Below are 16648 nucleotides of genomic sequence, written 5' to 3' on the forward strand. Positions count from 1 at the left end.
AGCCCAAGGTAGAAGCGTGGACCAGTCGTCGTGATGGGCGTTGACGTAGTGACGTAAGAAGGAGGTCAAGATTTGATTGACCCTCTCCACTTGGCCATTAGACTGAGGATGGTAAGCAGAAGAAAAGTCCAGAGTCACACCCAGATGTTTGCAGAGCGCCCTCCAGAAGCGGGAGGTAAACTGAGTTCCTCGGTCGGACACGATGTGGGATGGGAAACCATGCAAGCGGAAGATGTGATGTATATAGGCTTCCGCGAGTTCCTGAGCAGAGGGCAGTCCAGCCATAGGGACGAAGTGAGCCATTTTGGAGAACCGGTCCACCACGACCCATATGACTGTGTGTCCAGAGGATAATGGCAAGTCCGTAATAAAATCCATCGCTATGTGTTGCCACGGAATTGTGGGTATCGGCAGAGGCAGAAGACGGCCATAGGGCAGGTGTTTGGGCGTCTTGTTCCTGGCACAAGAGGAGCAGGCAGAGACAAAGGCAGCGACGTCCGTGCGAAGGGATGGCCACCAATAATGACGTACAATCGCACCCCATGTTCTCTTCTGGCCTGCATGACCGGCTGTTTTCGAGGCATGACCCCAGTGTAACACCTTTTGCCTGTCAGTCTCAGAGACATAGGTCTTTCCGGGCGGTATCTGGGCCAGGGTGACAGGGGCCACCGGAATAATCTTGCTAGGAGGGATGATAGGCTGGGTAGTCTCTTCCTCCTGCTCCATGGGCATGAAAGACCTAGACAAGGCATCCGCACGTACATTCTTGTCTGCGGGTCGGAAATGGAGCTGGAAGTCGAACCTGGCAAAGAATAAGGACCACCTGGCTTGCCGTGGGTTCAGTCGCTGAGCGGACCGTAGGTATTCCAGGTTCTTGTGGTCCGTGTAGATAATCACGGGGTACACTGCTCCTTCCAGGAGGTAGCGCCATTCCTCCAGAGCCAGTTTGACCGCCAATAGTTCTCGGTCACCGATGGTGTAATTACGTTCAGGTGCAGAGAAGCTCTTGGAGAAGAAACCGCATGTAACCATCTTCCCGGAGGAGGACTTTTGCATGAGCACTGCTCCGGCTCCCGAGGAGGAGGCATCCACCTCCAAGGTGAACTGGCGGTTTAACTCCGGACGGTGGAGTACAGGAGCGGAGGCAAATGCTCGCTTCAGTGAGCAAAACGCGGCGTCGGCCGCAGGTGACCAGTCCTTTGGATTAGCCTCCTTTTTGGTCAAAGCGGAGAGAGGAGCAGTCAGGGCAGAGAAGTGAGGGATGAACTGGCGGTAGTAGTTGGCAAATCCCAGGAACCGTTGGATTGCCTTTAGTCCAGAAGGGGGAGGCCAGTTGAGTATGGAGGACACCTTCTTAGGATCCATTTGCAGTCCAGTACCCGAGATGATGTATCCCAGGAAAGGGAGAGAAGACTGCTCAAAGACACACTTCTCATATTTGGCGTATAGACGATTCTCTCTCAGTCGTTGTAGGACCAGCTGGACGTTCTCTCTGTGGGTCTGGAGGTCCGGAGAGTAGATAAGGATGTCATCCAGATACACTACTACACAGACGTAGAGGAGGTCCCGGAAGATGTCGTTCACCAATTCTTGGAAGACTGCTGGTGCATTACATAGGCCGAAGGGCATCACGCAGTATTCATAGTGCCCATCGCGAGTATTAAACGCGGTCTTCCATTCGTCCCCAGAGCGGATACGAACTAGGTTGTAAGCACCCCGAAGATCCAGTTTGGTGAACACACGAGCTCCTCTGAGCCGGTCGAACAATTCGGGGATGAGCGGCAGAGGGTACTTGTTCTTTACGGTGATCTGATTCAGACCCCGGTAGTCGATGCAGGGGCGTAGGTCACCCTCTTTCTTCTTAACGAAGAAGAAGCCCGCTCCCGCAGGAGAGGAGGATCTCCGGATGAATCCCTTAGCCAGGCTCTCTGTGATGTAGGTAGACATGGCCCTGGTTTCGGCTGGGGACAACGGATATATCCGTCCTCGAGGTGGTGTTGTTCCTGGGAGCAGATCGATGGCACAATCGTAGGGACGGTGTGGCGGAAGTACCTCAGACTCCTTCTTGTCGAAAACGTCTGCGAAGGACCAATAGGCCGAGGGCAGTTCCGGTAGGTTCTCTGGAACCGGAGGTCGTCGGATGTGTGGTATGGACTTCAGACACTTCTCATGACAAGAAGGACCCCATCGGGTGATTTCGCCAGTACCCCAGCTGACTGAGGGTTCGTGTGTCCGCAACCAGGGAAGTCCCAGCAGGATTTGATGGGACATGTGTGGAAGGACGTAGAGAGAGATGTTCTCGGTGTGCAGGGCACCGATACGTAGTTCGACCGGTCTGGTGACCCAGGAGATGGTATCAGAGAGGGGTCTCCCATCCACAGAGGCTATCACGAGGGGTTTGTCAAGTGGAGTAACAGGCAGCTGGTACTTGTCCACCGTGGCCTGCTGAATGAAATTGCCTGCTGCCCCGGAATCGAGGTATGCCTCAGCCGTGAACCGTGTCTCTCCCGTTGACACTTGCACAGTCCACATAACCGGGTCTGAGAGAGTCCCAGCACCTAGGGTGGCCTCTCCTACCAACCCTAGGCTTTGGAGTTTCCCGGCCTCTCTGGACAGGCGCGTAGCAGGTGTGTGCCCTCTCCGCAGTAAAAGCAGAGGCCCTTGGCGAGCCGCTCTGCTCGACGCTGTTCAGACTGTCGTACTCGGTCAATCTGCATGGGCTCGTGGACGGGAATCCCAGCTGTTGATGACTGAGGTGCGGAGGGCTTCTGGGGAGGTGAGGAATGCCGTACCGGTCGTCTCTCACGAGACAGCTCTTTAGAGCGCTCCTGAAAACGAATGTCCACTCGAGTAGCCAGGGCAATCAGGGCATCTAGGGTGGAGGGCAAGTCACGACCCGCCAACTCATCTTTGATGCGACTCGAGAGTCCCTCCCAGAAGGCGGCTGTCAGGGCCTCATTATTCCACCCGAGTTCAGAAGCCAAAGTGCGGAAACGGATGGCGTATTGGCCCACCGTCAGTGTTCCTTGACGTAGGCGGAGAAGTGATGAAGCAGACGCAGAGGCGCGTCCCGGCTCGTCAAAGGTACTGCGAAAGGCCTGCAGGAACTCTCGAAGGTTCTTGGTCACAGGGTCCTCCTTCTCCCACAAGGGGTTCATCCACGCCAGTGCCTCGCCCTCTAGGTGGGACATTATAAAGGCGACCTTGGCTTGGTCGGAGGCGAATAGATGTGGCAGCTGCGTGAAATGAAGGGAACATTGGTTGATGAAGCCCCTGCAGGTCTTGGGATCTCCAGAATAACGAGGTGGTGAAGCCAACCGGAGTTGGGAAGCACCCGACGAGGCTGCCACTGGTGCGGGAGCCGTGGATTGTCCATTGGAGGACCTGGGTGCCGCAGGCGTCATGGATGCTTGTAACGTGTACAGGCGGGTGTCCACGGAGGTCATAAATTGCAGCATGCGGGTCTGGACTTCACGCTGGCGTTGGAGTTCCTCTTGCAGGGCCAATAGTGCTGCAGCGGGATCCATGGCCTGATCTTACTGTCACGGCCGGGCGGTCGGGCAGACCCAGGAGGTGGATCCACTGGACCGAACTCTCTGAGATGGTGGTAGGGAGTCCGGCAGCTGAAGCACTGATGGGCAGTAGAACAGTCCGTGCAAGTGAAGGCAGCGGAGGAGTCCCAGGGACCACGGAGTCACAGAAGGTGGTCTTGGTGACGTAGCTCAGGTTCGGAGGCCGAGGTGATATCAGGCGGGGTCCGGAACCTCTGGAGCAAGATGACGGGTCACCGCAGGGATCCGGGATGGTACGGACTGTCAGATGGCAGACGGACAGCGTGCGGGGATCAGGACACGGCAGACTGGATGGCGAAGCAGGCACGGCTCTACAAAGAGAGATAGGTGAGTACGAGCACAGTAACACCAGGAGACCTGACTCCTAGCTCAGGGAACACGAAGATCAGGCCCCGCCCCCTTGGACAATGACCCCTTATATACCCTGTACCTGTGCAACCTCATTTCCTGTTAATGGACGCTGGCCCTTTAAGAAAGGGTCAGTGACCGCGCGCGCGCCCTAATGCGCATGCGCGCCGCCCGGGTGCCAGAAGCCAGGGAAGGAGGCTGCGAGGAGGACGCAGGGGAGCCGGCCAGGTCCAGGGAAGCTGTCGGGCGCCGGGATCGGGGGCCCGGAGCCCTGGGACGGACGGAATCCGGTGACTGGGGAGCGGAGAGCGTGGCAGGTGAGCCGGGGAACGGGGGTGAGGACCCGGGGAGCGTGACACTATCCCTCTATCTATCTATCCATCTATCTATCTATCTATCTATCCCTCTATCTATATCTATCCCTCTATCTATCTATCTATCCCTCTATCTATATCTATCCCTCTATCTATCTATCTATCCCTCTATCTATCTATCCCTCTATCTATCCCTCTATCTATCCCTCTATCTATATCTATCCCTCTATCTATCCCTCTATCTATCTATCTATCTATCTCTCTATCTATCCCTCTATCTATCCCTCTATCTATCTATCTATCCCTCTATCTATCTATCTATCCCTCTATCTATCTATCCATCTATCTATCTATCCCTCTATCTATCTATCTATCTATCCCTCTATCTATCTATCTATCCCTCTATCTATCTATCTATCTATCTATCCCTCTATCTATCTATCTATCCCTCCATCTATCCCTCTATCTATCTATCCCTCTATCTATCTATCTATCCCTCCATCTATCTATCTATCTATCTATCTATCTATCCCTCTATCTATCTATCTATCCCTCCATCTATCCCTCTGTCTATCTATCTATCTATCCCTCTATCTATCTATCTATCTATCTATCCCTCTATCAATCTATCCCTCTATCTATCTATCCCTCTATCTATCTATCTATCTATCTATCCCTCCATCTATCTATCTATCTATCTATCCCTCTATCTATATCTATCCCTCTATCTATCTATCTATCCCTCTATCTATCTATCTATCTATCTATCCATCCATCTATCTCTCTATCTATCCCTCTATCTATCTATCCATCCATCTAGCTATCTATCCCTCTATCTATCTATCCATCTATCCATCTATCCCTCTATCTATCTATCTATCTATCTATCCCTCTATCTATCCCTCTATCTATCTATCTATCCCTCTATCTATCTATCTATCCCTCCATCTATCTATCTATTTATCTATCCATCTATCTATCCCTCTATCTATCTATCCCTCCATCTATCTATCTATCTATCCCTCTATCTATCTATCTATCCCTCTATCTATCCCTCTGTCTATCTATCTATCTATCCCTCTATCTATCTATCTATCTATCTATCTATCTATCCCTCTATCAATCTATCCCTCTATCTATCTATCCCTCTATCTATCTATCTATCTATCTATCCCTCCATCTATCTATCTATCTATCTATCTATCTATCCCTCTATCTATCTATCTATCCCTCTATCTATCTATCTATCCCTCCATCTATCTATCCCTCCATCTATCTATCTATCTATCTATCTATCTATCTATCTATCTATCTATCTATCCCTCTATCTATCTATCTATCTATCTATCCCTCTATCTATCCCTCTGTCTATCTATCTATCTATCCCTCTATCTATCTATCTATCTATCTATCCCTCTATCAATCTATCCCTCTATCTATCTATCCCTCTATCTATCTATCTATCTATCCCTCCATCTATCTATCTATCTATCTATCTATCTATCCCTCTATCTATCTATCTATCTATCTATCCCTCTATCTATCTATCTATCCCTCCATCTATCTATCTATCTATCTATCTATCTATCCCTCTATCTATCTATCCCTCTATCTATCTATCCCTCTATCTATCTATCTATCCCTCTATCTATCCCTCTATCTATCCATCCTTCTATCTATCTATCTACTGTATTATCATCTATCTATAATGTATCTATCTATCTAAGATTTCTGCTACACTTGTGCATTTTTGTAGCCTGTTCCCCTCACTCCTCCTGTAGCTGATGAACTATATGTGACTTTGTTTTGTCTTTATTTGTCCCCATTTAATTGTAAAATGCTGTGGAATATGCTATAGAAATGAAATTATTATTATTGCAGGAAATCTGTCAGCAGGTTTTTGCTATATTATCTGAGGACAGCATGCTGTAGGGGTTAAAAAAAATCAACTGTGCATCTCTTATCAGATTCTTTGTTGTTTAATTAAAATAAAGACTTTATCACTTGGTGATTATCATTGCTAGGTCTTGCTGGCTGGTGCCTTGTTATCTGATACGCCCCCTGCTGTGATTGGCACCTCAGTGGTGTCCATAGTGACAGCTTTCTCAGCTCTGCTGCATTGCTTAATCTAACAGCTCTAGTTATATCAGAACAGCTGCAGCCAATAATCTAAGTGATATATCATTGAATTCTGGATCTCTTTGCCTACATTATGTTGCTGTCAGATAAGGAAGCAAAAACCTGCTGACTGATTCCCTTTAATTGAGCCATTGGCTCCATTCTGCAGCACTCACCTCTTTACTTGTTCTCCGGGATGTTGTACAATCCGTCCCACGCATTTCACTAAATATTTACATTACAAACCTCTTATTAGATCAGTGTCACACACACAGTGTCTTGAGCTTGATCTTGGCACTAAACACTTGACCCCGGGGCAGGGATTTTTGGCTTTGCTCCTTGCCTATGTTTTGGCTTCTTTTGAGTTTGGAATTGCTACTAATAGAGAATAATAGATCATCTCAGTCTGCAAAGGTCAAGGAGACCATAGGATAAAGGATTTGTCTTGACTATTGAAATCTATATGGTTACCATCTTTGGGGACATGAGTTATTAGGGGACTCCTCCGGGGCTGGATCTGGTCATTATTTTTTACTTTTTGGCCACTATTTGCCATTTTGATTGGCACAATAAGATCATAGACCCCAATTCTGTGGTCAGTCCACCCCGTAGAAACCTATGGGAGTGCTCTACCTGAACAATCGCCCCATACGTGACTATGTATAACTTCTGCTTTTCTCCTTTTTCTCTCATAGAGATCTGTACCACCACCGTCCCCGTCACCAATTTCCCAATTGTTTTCTCGAAAAGTCGACACATTTTCAATAACGCCAGATTTTGTCCGGAGACTGTTGAAGTGATGAAGATTAGCAACGCTTGTTTTAAGGACCTGACATTGCTGGAAATTTCCTGCAGAAAAATTGGGAATGAAGATTTCAAACCTTTTTGGGTTGAACACGGGAAAGGACGAGGCAAGAGTAGCCGTGTGGATATGAATTCTGCAGGTATGAGGAGGACATCATGAGACTCAGTAGACCAGGTCTTCAGGAGTGGATGGGACACAAAGCTTTAGTGAGGGGCAGAAGGGGATGGAGAGCGGAGCTAATCCTTCACTCACCCGGAACATTGCCAGTTGTATTTCCTGGTTACAGTAGTGCTCTCGGCTGCCATAGAGTTTAATGATTTGATCTTGGCTCTCGACTCTGGACTGTTGTTGACTCTTCCCTGCCTGTCTCCATCTTGTTGTCGTTACCTCCTGACTTCTGACCTCAGACTTCCTCCTGACCGTGTCCCCGCCTGCTCCCTGTATCCTGTACATACTCTCATAAAATACTAACTCTCGGCTAGTATCTTGATCTTGTCTCTGTCTGCTCCCATTGTCTTGTTTTTACTGCCTGGCTTCTGACCTCAGACTTCATCCTGACCACGTCTCTGCCTGGTCTCTGTATCCTGTACATACTCTCCTCTAATCCTGACCCTCAGCTTGTATCTTGACCTCGTCTCTGTCTGCTCCCAGTGTCCTGTTGTTACTGCCTGGCTTCTCACCTCGGACTTCCTCGTGACCACGTCTCCACCTGCTCCCTGTATCCTGCCAGTACTCTCCTGTAATCCTGACTCTCGACTTGTATCTTGACCTCATCTCTGTCTGCTCTCAGTGTCCTGTCGTTACCACCTGGCTTCTGACCTCGGTTGTATTTGACCTCGTCTCTGTCTGCTCCCAGCGTCCTGTCGTTACCACCTGGCTTCTGACCTCGGTTGCATTTGACCTCATGTCTGTCTGCTCCCAGTGTCCTGTCGTTACCACCTGGCTTCTGACCTCGGTTTGTATCTTGACCTAGTCTCTGTCTGCTCCCAGTGTCCTGTCGTTACCGCCTGGCTTCTGACCTCGGCTTGTCTGACTACCTCTCCATTGACGGCACACAAGTGTAGCTAGCGCCACCTAGTTACAGACATCACACTCTTTATGGGCTCCTCAAGAAGGCTTAAAAAAGGTTTTATATGTGCACAAAGGACCTCAGAAGGAGGTGTCCATTTGTGTCCATTCATGCCAAGTCTTTCTGCACTAAAAGCCACATTAGTCCATAAGGACTTTATTGGAAGCCATAAAGTGTCCTTAAAATAGTTCAAAAAGCGCCAGGATTGCTCAAATTCTTCCCAATTGGATCAAAAATTTTATAATGTATCCAAGAGTATAAAATGAGTTTCCTGGATAGGCCAGGGCAAGAAGACGCAGCTACAAAAGATGTAAAGCTCGTCTCCGGATGAGTGCTACAATTTACATAGAATGAGAAAGATCTGTATCATTCACACATCACATTCTTCTTCCCTACAATTGACCTGCAAAAAGTCATTGTAACCCATATAAACCGACCACCTCTGGGAGATTGCAGAAGTGTCCGGTAACCTAGGCAACAAACTATACACAATAGAATTAAAAAAATGTCAAAAATTCTTTTTAATAAAAGGGGAAATTTCAAAGTTACTTGTTGTTTTCAGATTTATATTTTTAGATAAATAAAAAAACATGCATAATTTCATTTCTTTTACACTTCACAAATACTCACTGCAGTAAAGGAAATAATTATTTGATCCCTTGCTGATTTTATAAGATGGAACAAATTGATTTTATACAGCAGTACTGGATACATTGAGGCAAACTGTTTTATTCTCATTTGTTTCTGATACCTTAACCACCCTTTGGTGAAACATTCCAATGCCGAAACGCGCGTCAGGTGTAGTGGGTCAATGCACAGATACAGTATTTTCGTATCACATAAAATCCCAATAAAATGCATTAACGTTTGTGGATGTAATATGAAAAAATGGGGTATGAATACTTTTTCAAGGCACTGTATGAAAGACCAGATATTTCTCTCTCCAAGTCCTTGAATTATTTGGAACTAGAGGAATTGCCTCACTAAAAACCTATTTGTCTTCTGAAGAACCAGCAAGTAGAGTTGAGTGGATCGCTTATAATCCGGGTCCGGCGGATCATTGTCGGGTTGACTCAGAAGTCCGAGATCCGATCTGGAATCCGGACAAGGGACGAGAGAGGAGAGAGGAGAGAGGAGAAAGGAGAGAGGAGAGAAAAGAGAGGAAAAGGGAGAAAGGGAGAAAGGGAGAAAGGGAGAGGGGAGGAAAAAAAAAAATCCCGAATCCGGATCGTGCACCCGGAATCCCAGGGCCGGCCCGGACTCGGATCTGCTGCTCAAACCGCGCAGATCCGGATTTTTCAGGCTCGGGTCCACTCAACACTACCAGCGAGTCGTAGGGAATCTTGCAAAAAGAAAACTCTGCAAAATATGTTTCATCCGTCATAAAACTTTAATCCTAAATAAGTGACTTTAACTTTGACTCCAAGAATTCTCCAATTGCCCAACTGTTTTTGTCTGAATAGTTAGTTTTTTGACTTCCAACCGATATATCAATGTTTCCTCAAAGTCTCGAAAACTAGGAACTAGTATCGCCCCTGCGGCCAAGAAGTCTCAAATCTTAACTTCTACTCTGAGATGAATTGTTTTTTTGTTGCAGTGTGCCACAAAATGATGGCGGATGAGAGCCAGATACAAAGTTACCGGTCTGATGGCGGCACATCCACAGAAGTAACTGAAGGTGAGGACACAAGTGGTGTTCAGGATGTGACTCAACCGGTCGCTCAGGATCTGACTGCTGTTTCAAATTATATTGTCGTGTGTGCACAACGAGAAAGAATAACAATTAATTGAATCAATTATGACTCTTCCTCTCATGACAGACGCTGGGCAAAACTGAAAGCTTTATTCTCAGAGAAAGCTCCTAGGGCTAGAAGTAAAGGGGTGTAAACAAAAGTCGGACGAAACCTTAATATTAATCTTTATTTACAGGTAACAAAGGACGATCATTGCAGTCTTTCCTTATACTAGGAATTCCAATCTTCTGGCTTGCAATCATTTTTGTGTTTATGGTAAGTATTACATCTTTTCTACCAGAAGTGGGTACTACGTCGGATTCCGTAATTTAAAGCGTCTGCCCATATTAACTTTATTTCAACATATGTATGAGGGCTATAATATTGTGTTGTCCATACTGGCTTCAGACTGCGACATGTACAGCGTGTCTACAGACCCAAACCCGGCAACGTCATACTCGCTAGTCAATACATTGTGGCCGGTACTCGGACCGTGAATGCCGGATGTGTGAAGCTCACTGTAGCGCTCATGGCCGGTGAAGAGGCAGTGAGCGGGATTAGTGGATTCACTGCTTATCCTTTAGTGGGAGGGGCTTGACTAAGCGCTCACTGTGAGGCGGATGCCCGGTACCACTCCCAGGCAGCTGACCCCCAGGAGAGGTGACGTACTCAGGTATAAACAGGTGTGATGACTAAGGCAGGCTGAACAGATGGGTATGGACAGGTATGGGAAGGCAGGAGACGGATACAGAGTCAACAAGGACCTGACAACTAGCTAGCAGACTGGTATACTGACTAATTGAATGTGTTGCGCAGGCACCTCCCCTAATGAGAGTATGCCTTAAATACATAGGCTCAGAGGAATTTCTGGGAAAAATGTGACATCCTATGTTTTGTCTTGCAGTGACCTCCGCCGGTGATTCCCAGCACATTTAGATGGACCTCCGCTGGACGCACATTCTGGACATTGGACGAGTCTATAATTTACTTTACTCAATTGTTTCATTTTTTTAACTGTAAACCTTTATGTTATTAGCTTTTGTGGTTGTGCTGTAAAGCTCCTATTTTCTTAAAGATAAATCCATCCAAACCACATAGAACTGGAACATGTCGCGGACATCGGCATCTTCTGGTTTGGGTGACTGTCGCTTGGATATATATATATATATAGGTGTCTGGTAATGGGAAGTTCTCTCTGCTGCAGAAGAAACTACCTCTCTTTAATGCACAGACTTGCTTTAGGTTTTTTTCCGAACAAGACAAGATATATTTATCATATAAAGACTTTTTTTTAATGCAAAGGATAAAAGGTGCCAAAAGAATAACATCTGGAAAGCAGAACAATGGCTGCTCGCTGTCATTATGGACTTCAACATTGAAAGTGGCATATGTAGCAAAGGCAGGTCCTTAAGGCAAAGATACTAGTAGGCTGCCTCTTAGATTTGGCCACCCTAGCACGTGTTTGACCCTTGGTTCATGGTGAAGGATGAACAGTGAAGAGTCGCCCAACACAATGGCAAAGTGGATGGGACCCCACTAGGGAGCTGACGGCAGGAGAAAGGGCCACATAGGATGCATGTCTATGGAGGTGGTGCAGACATCACTGGCACATGGTGTAACTTCAGCTTTTATTAACAAGAATGTATTTGCATGAATCAATTTTTTGCTTCCTTTTTGTGTGTGTGTGGTTTGTGGAAAACCACGCGAAGTTCTATAACTATGGGAAGACTTGATATATTATGTGTATTTTAATATAATCATCACATGCATTACCACACAGTCAGCATTGTCATTGGCATTATCAAAAGAACCGACACATTTCTACATTACCTGTTACTAAAGGGAATGGTGTAATACCTGATTCCACCTGTGGTGGCGCTGTAGGGAATATCAGCAATTTCTGCCCTGCACCCCCACATAGCACTGTGATCCCAGCTATAAAACCACCTTTAATCATAATATTTTACCGGGATCCTTCCATTAAAAAACAGTGAAAAGATCCGAACATTTCCAGAAGTGAAACATTCTACATTGTTTACAAATGTAGCAATATTTTGTAAACAAACCAGTTACATGTTCATTGCTGCCTGTAATCTTTATCCTCATACAATGAAAAGTCCGGCAACTTTTTAAACTTATTGCATTTATCCTTTTCTCTTTTTTGTTTTTTTACCAGTTTTTAATTTACGCCTTATTCTTTTTTAATGCCCCTTTTTACAGTCTATTTTATGTGCAATATGTTCCACTTTTTTTTATGTTCACCATTGTGGCCATAGATCGAGTTTCCTAGATGTTTGCAACTGATTCATAAATTGCGACTTTTTAAAAAATATTTCATTTTTTTCAGAAAAAATATAGTTTAGTGATTTTATATACACCTAGCTTTTTTTTTTGTTTCAATTTTGCAACATTTGTGCACGTTGCAGATTTGGTGCAGAAATTTTCTGGATGAAATCTGCACCTTCTGGCAAAAAAAAAGTACCAAAAAGAGCATGTGTTTTTAATGCATGCATTTTTTTTTAATGAAGTCAATGGCTGGTTTTCTGCTGTAAGTAAATCAGATTTTTGGGGGAGTTTTATCTCCTCTTTTTGTTGCTATTTTTGATATCAATGGCTGGAAGGTCTAAAAAACTCAGGAAAAAAACACACCAACAATTGACACTGCACATTTTTCCTGTAAGGAAGAAAAAAAACAAAGTGGGCACAACACTTCAGAAATCTCATAGACTTTGCTAGCTTCAGGATAGATATGCAGATTTTGGTGCAGATTTGTAAAAAAATAGCAAAAAAAGCATCACAAAACGCACCGTGTGCACATTGCCTTAGAGAAAAATGCATCTTTTTGCACTAGAAAGTAGCATGCAAGTGTAAAGAGCATTTTTATTTTGCACAAAACTCAAACCACATGCGCCATTATTAAGAATTTGGTGCAAAAAAATAAATTTCAGGGAATACCACAAGAGAAAAAAGAAAAGGGAAATGATGTTTTTCTGCTTTTTCACTATATTATCATTGTTTACACTGATACAATGTAACAGCATCATTGGGTCATAGTGGGGTTTTAGCTTGTTATTCTACACGGCACTGCTGCCATTCACTGACAGCAAGCCTGGTTTATTATATATCATTATATTTTCCAATGTAAATGTCCGATTCATTCAATATATAAGAATCTCAATTAAATTTGTTTTTTATCTGGAAAAATTTACTGTGTTTTTTGTTGTTTATATAACAGGAATGATGAGCGGGCCGAGAGTTAGTGTGCCGCCCCTGCAGCAGTCGAAGGGCTTGGATCTGGGGTTGCTGTGGCTCGAGGGTCTCCGGACCCGGGGGCTTGCGGCCACTCAAATGTAAAGGGAGTATTTATAGGGGATATATGTTTGTGACACCACCTGGGGGTTGCAGTAAGGGGAGTACCGCCACTGCCAGAGGGAGTACCGGGGCAGATGGTGTGCGGCAGCACGGCCTTGGGAAGCAGGGTGCAAGGGTCAGGTTACTCACTGCGGTGGTCTTGGTGCTGGATTAGGCAGACACTCACACAGATGGTAAACCAAAGTCTCTAGGCACCGCAGTCTCTGCGGGGGGAGCCCGTCCAGGTCCTGCTCCCACCGGTGTCACTTGGTGAGTCCGGAGCCCTGCCTCCAGCCACAAATTGATTGGCTGTTGTGGCCCCTCGGCTTGAAACTTTCGGGGCCCCGCTACTCGTGTGCATGGCAGCTGTGCTCTTTGTGGCTGGCACTTGGGATTTTAGTGGGGGTGTGTTTTGGAGAACCCTATCCCCCGCGTTGTGCTGATGCCTCCTCTAATCTCTGAGCTCTTGGGGAAAGTTCATTCAGAGACTATCCTCCACAGGCTAATTACCAAGGCGCCTGAAGCTCTTCCCTGATCTAGGGTCCTGTACCCCGCCGTGCTCAGTACTGGCAAGGTAATTGGGCTTTCTGGTGCCGACAGTCCTCCTAGACTGTGTCCGTCACACCCCTATCCAGTGTTCCTGATACCGGTCCCCCACTCCTGTGGTCCCGGACCAACATCTGCAACCTAACCTGTCGCCTCCCCGGGAGCTCCAACTCCCCCGCTCATCACTCTCTGAGGGCTAACTCTCTACTCTTTACTCCCTTGTCTCCCCTCCCACCAGTCTGCCTGACCCCTAGGTGTGCGGCCGTGCTCCAACTTGACCAACCCACTGGGGTGTCTGTACAGGTCATGGTGTGAGGTGTGGTTGGGATTTGTAGTGTAGATGTGACACCGTTGTTGGGAACCTGGAGCCATGGGGGGTAGGTCCTGCACCCTGGGTGACCGGATGCAGTTGCCTGTAGCACCCTGATCTATTCAGGGGCGCTACATTAATATTCTTAGTAGTGGAAGGAAAATCTTCGGCACTCAAGATGTGTCTGTTCGTGTGAGTAAGCCGTACAACACACAGCTCCTGTCACAGATATAATGAAAAGATAACAGCTACTGATGATGATCACACAGCTCCTGTCATACAGTTATAATAAGGAGATCACTGCTACTGATGATGATCACACAGCTCCTATCACACAGATATAATGAGGAGATCACATCTACTAATGATGATCACACAGCTCCTGTCATGCAGATATAATGAGGAGATCACAGCTACTGATGATGATCACATGGCTCCTGTCACAGTTATAAAGAAGAGATCACAGCTATTGATGATGATCGCACATCTCTTGTCTCACAGTTATAATGAGGAGATCACAGATATTGATGATGATCACACGGCTCCTGTCATACAGGTATAATGAGGTTATCACAGCTACTGATGATGATCACACAGCTCCTGTCACACAGATATAATGAGAAGATCACAGCTACTGATGATGATCACGCAGCTCCTGTCACACAGTTATAATGAGGAGATCACTGCTACTGATGATGATCACACAGCTCCTGTCACACAGATATAATGAGAAGATCACAGCTACTGATGATGATCACACAGCTCCTGTCATACAGTTATAATGAGGAGATCACAGCTACTGATGATGATCACACAGCTCCTGTCACAGTTATAATGAGGAGATCACAGCTACTGATGATGATCACACCGCTCCTGTCACACAGATATAATGAGGAGATCACAGCTACTGATGATGATCACACGGCTCCTGTCACACAGTTATAATGAGAAGATCACAGCTACTGATGATGATCACACAGCTCTTGTCACACAGATATAATGAGAAGATCACAGCTACTGATAATGATCACACGGCTCCTGTCACACAGATATAATGAAGAGATCACAGCTACTGATGATGATCACACGGCTCCTGTCATACAGTTATAATGAGGAGATCACAGCTACTGATGATGATCACACGGCTCCTGTCATACAGTTATAATGAGGAGATCACAGCTACTGATGATGATCACACGGCTCCTGTCACACAGTTATAATGAGAAGATCACAGCTACTGATGATGATCACACGGCTCCTGTCACACAGATATAATGAAGAGATCACAGCTACTGATGATGATCACACGGCTCCTGTCACACAGATATAATGAGGAGATCACAGCTACTGATGATGATCACACAGCTCCTGTCACACAGATATAATGAGGAGATCACAGCTACTGATGATGATCACACAGCTCCTGTCACACAGATATAATGAGGAGATCACAGCTACTGATGATGATCACACAGCTCCTGTCACACAGTTATAATGAGATCACAGCTATTGATGATGATCACACGGCTCCTGTCACACAGATATAATGAGGAGATCACAGCTACTGATGATGATCACACGACTCCTGTCACACAGATATAATGAGGAGATCACAGCTACTGATGATGATCACACAGCTCCTGTCACACAGTTATAATAAGGAGATCACAGCTATTGATGATGATCACACGGCTCCTGTCATACAGGTATAATGAGGAGATCACAGCTACTGATGATGATCACACGGCTCCTGTCACACAGTTATAATAAGGAGATCACAGCTACTGATGATGATCACACAGCTCCTGTCACACAGATATAATGAGGAGATCACAGCTACTGATGATGATCACACGGCTCCTGTCACACAGTTATAATAAGGAGATCACAGCTACTGATGATGATCACACAGCTCCTGTCACACAGATATAATGAGGAGATCACAGCTACTGATGATGATCACACAGCTCCTGTCACACAGTTATAATGAGAAGATCACAGCTACTGATGATGATCACACAGCTCCTGTCACACAGTTATAATGAGAAGATCACAGCTATTGATGATGATCACACGGCTCCTGTCATACAGGTATAATGAGGAGATCACAGCTACTGATGATGATCACACAGCTCCTGTCACACAGTTATAATAAGGAGATCACAGCTACTGATGATGATCACACAGCTCCTGTCACACAGTTATAATGAGAAGATCACAGCTACTGATGATGATCACACAGCTCCTGTCACACAGTTATAATGAGAAGATCACAGCTACTGATGATGATCACACGGCTCCTGTCACACAGATATAATGAGGAGATTACAGCTACTGATGATGATCACACAGCTCCTGTCACACAGTTATAATGAGGAGATCACAGCTACTGATGATGATCACACAGCTCCTGTCACACAGTTATAATGAGGAGATCACAGCTACTGATGATGATCGCACATCTCTTGTCACACAGTTATAA

General features: G+C 45.9%; 1 protein-coding gene and 1 long non-coding RNA gene across 3 annotated transcripts in view; one reads left to right on the plus strand and one right to left on the minus strand.

Moving 5' to 3' along the window:
* LOC142257011 (uncharacterized) overlaps positions 1-13137 on the plus strand; it is a 45182-nt gene extending 32045 nt beyond the window's left edge. For both annotated transcript variants that reach the window (XM_075329058.1, XM_075329059.1), the window contains 4 exons: positions 7048-7296; positions 9824-9904; positions 10156-10235; positions 10864-13137. In XM_075329058.1, the coding sequence (XP_075185173.1) occupies positions 7048-7296; positions 9824-9904; positions 10156-10235; positions 10864-10866 (413 nt within the window). In that variant the 3' untranslated portion in view covers positions 10867-13137. The remainder of the gene's footprint in view (positions 1-7047; positions 7297-9823; positions 9905-10155; positions 10236-10863) is intronic.
* The window catches only part of LOC142257012 (uncharacterized), a 61219-nt gene that overhangs the window by 32615 nt on the left and 11956 nt on the right, over positions 1-16648 (minus strand). The gene's annotated exons all lie outside the window — the stretch shown is intronic.

The sequence above is a fragment of the Anomaloglossus baeobatrachus genome, chromosome 11, assembly GCF_048569485.1.
Source record: "Anomaloglossus baeobatrachus isolate aAnoBae1 chromosome 11, aAnoBae1.hap1, whole genome shotgun sequence".
NCBI classification, from domain to species: domain Eukaryota; kingdom Metazoa; phylum Chordata; class Amphibia; order Anura; family Aromobatidae; genus Anomaloglossus; species Anomaloglossus baeobatrachus.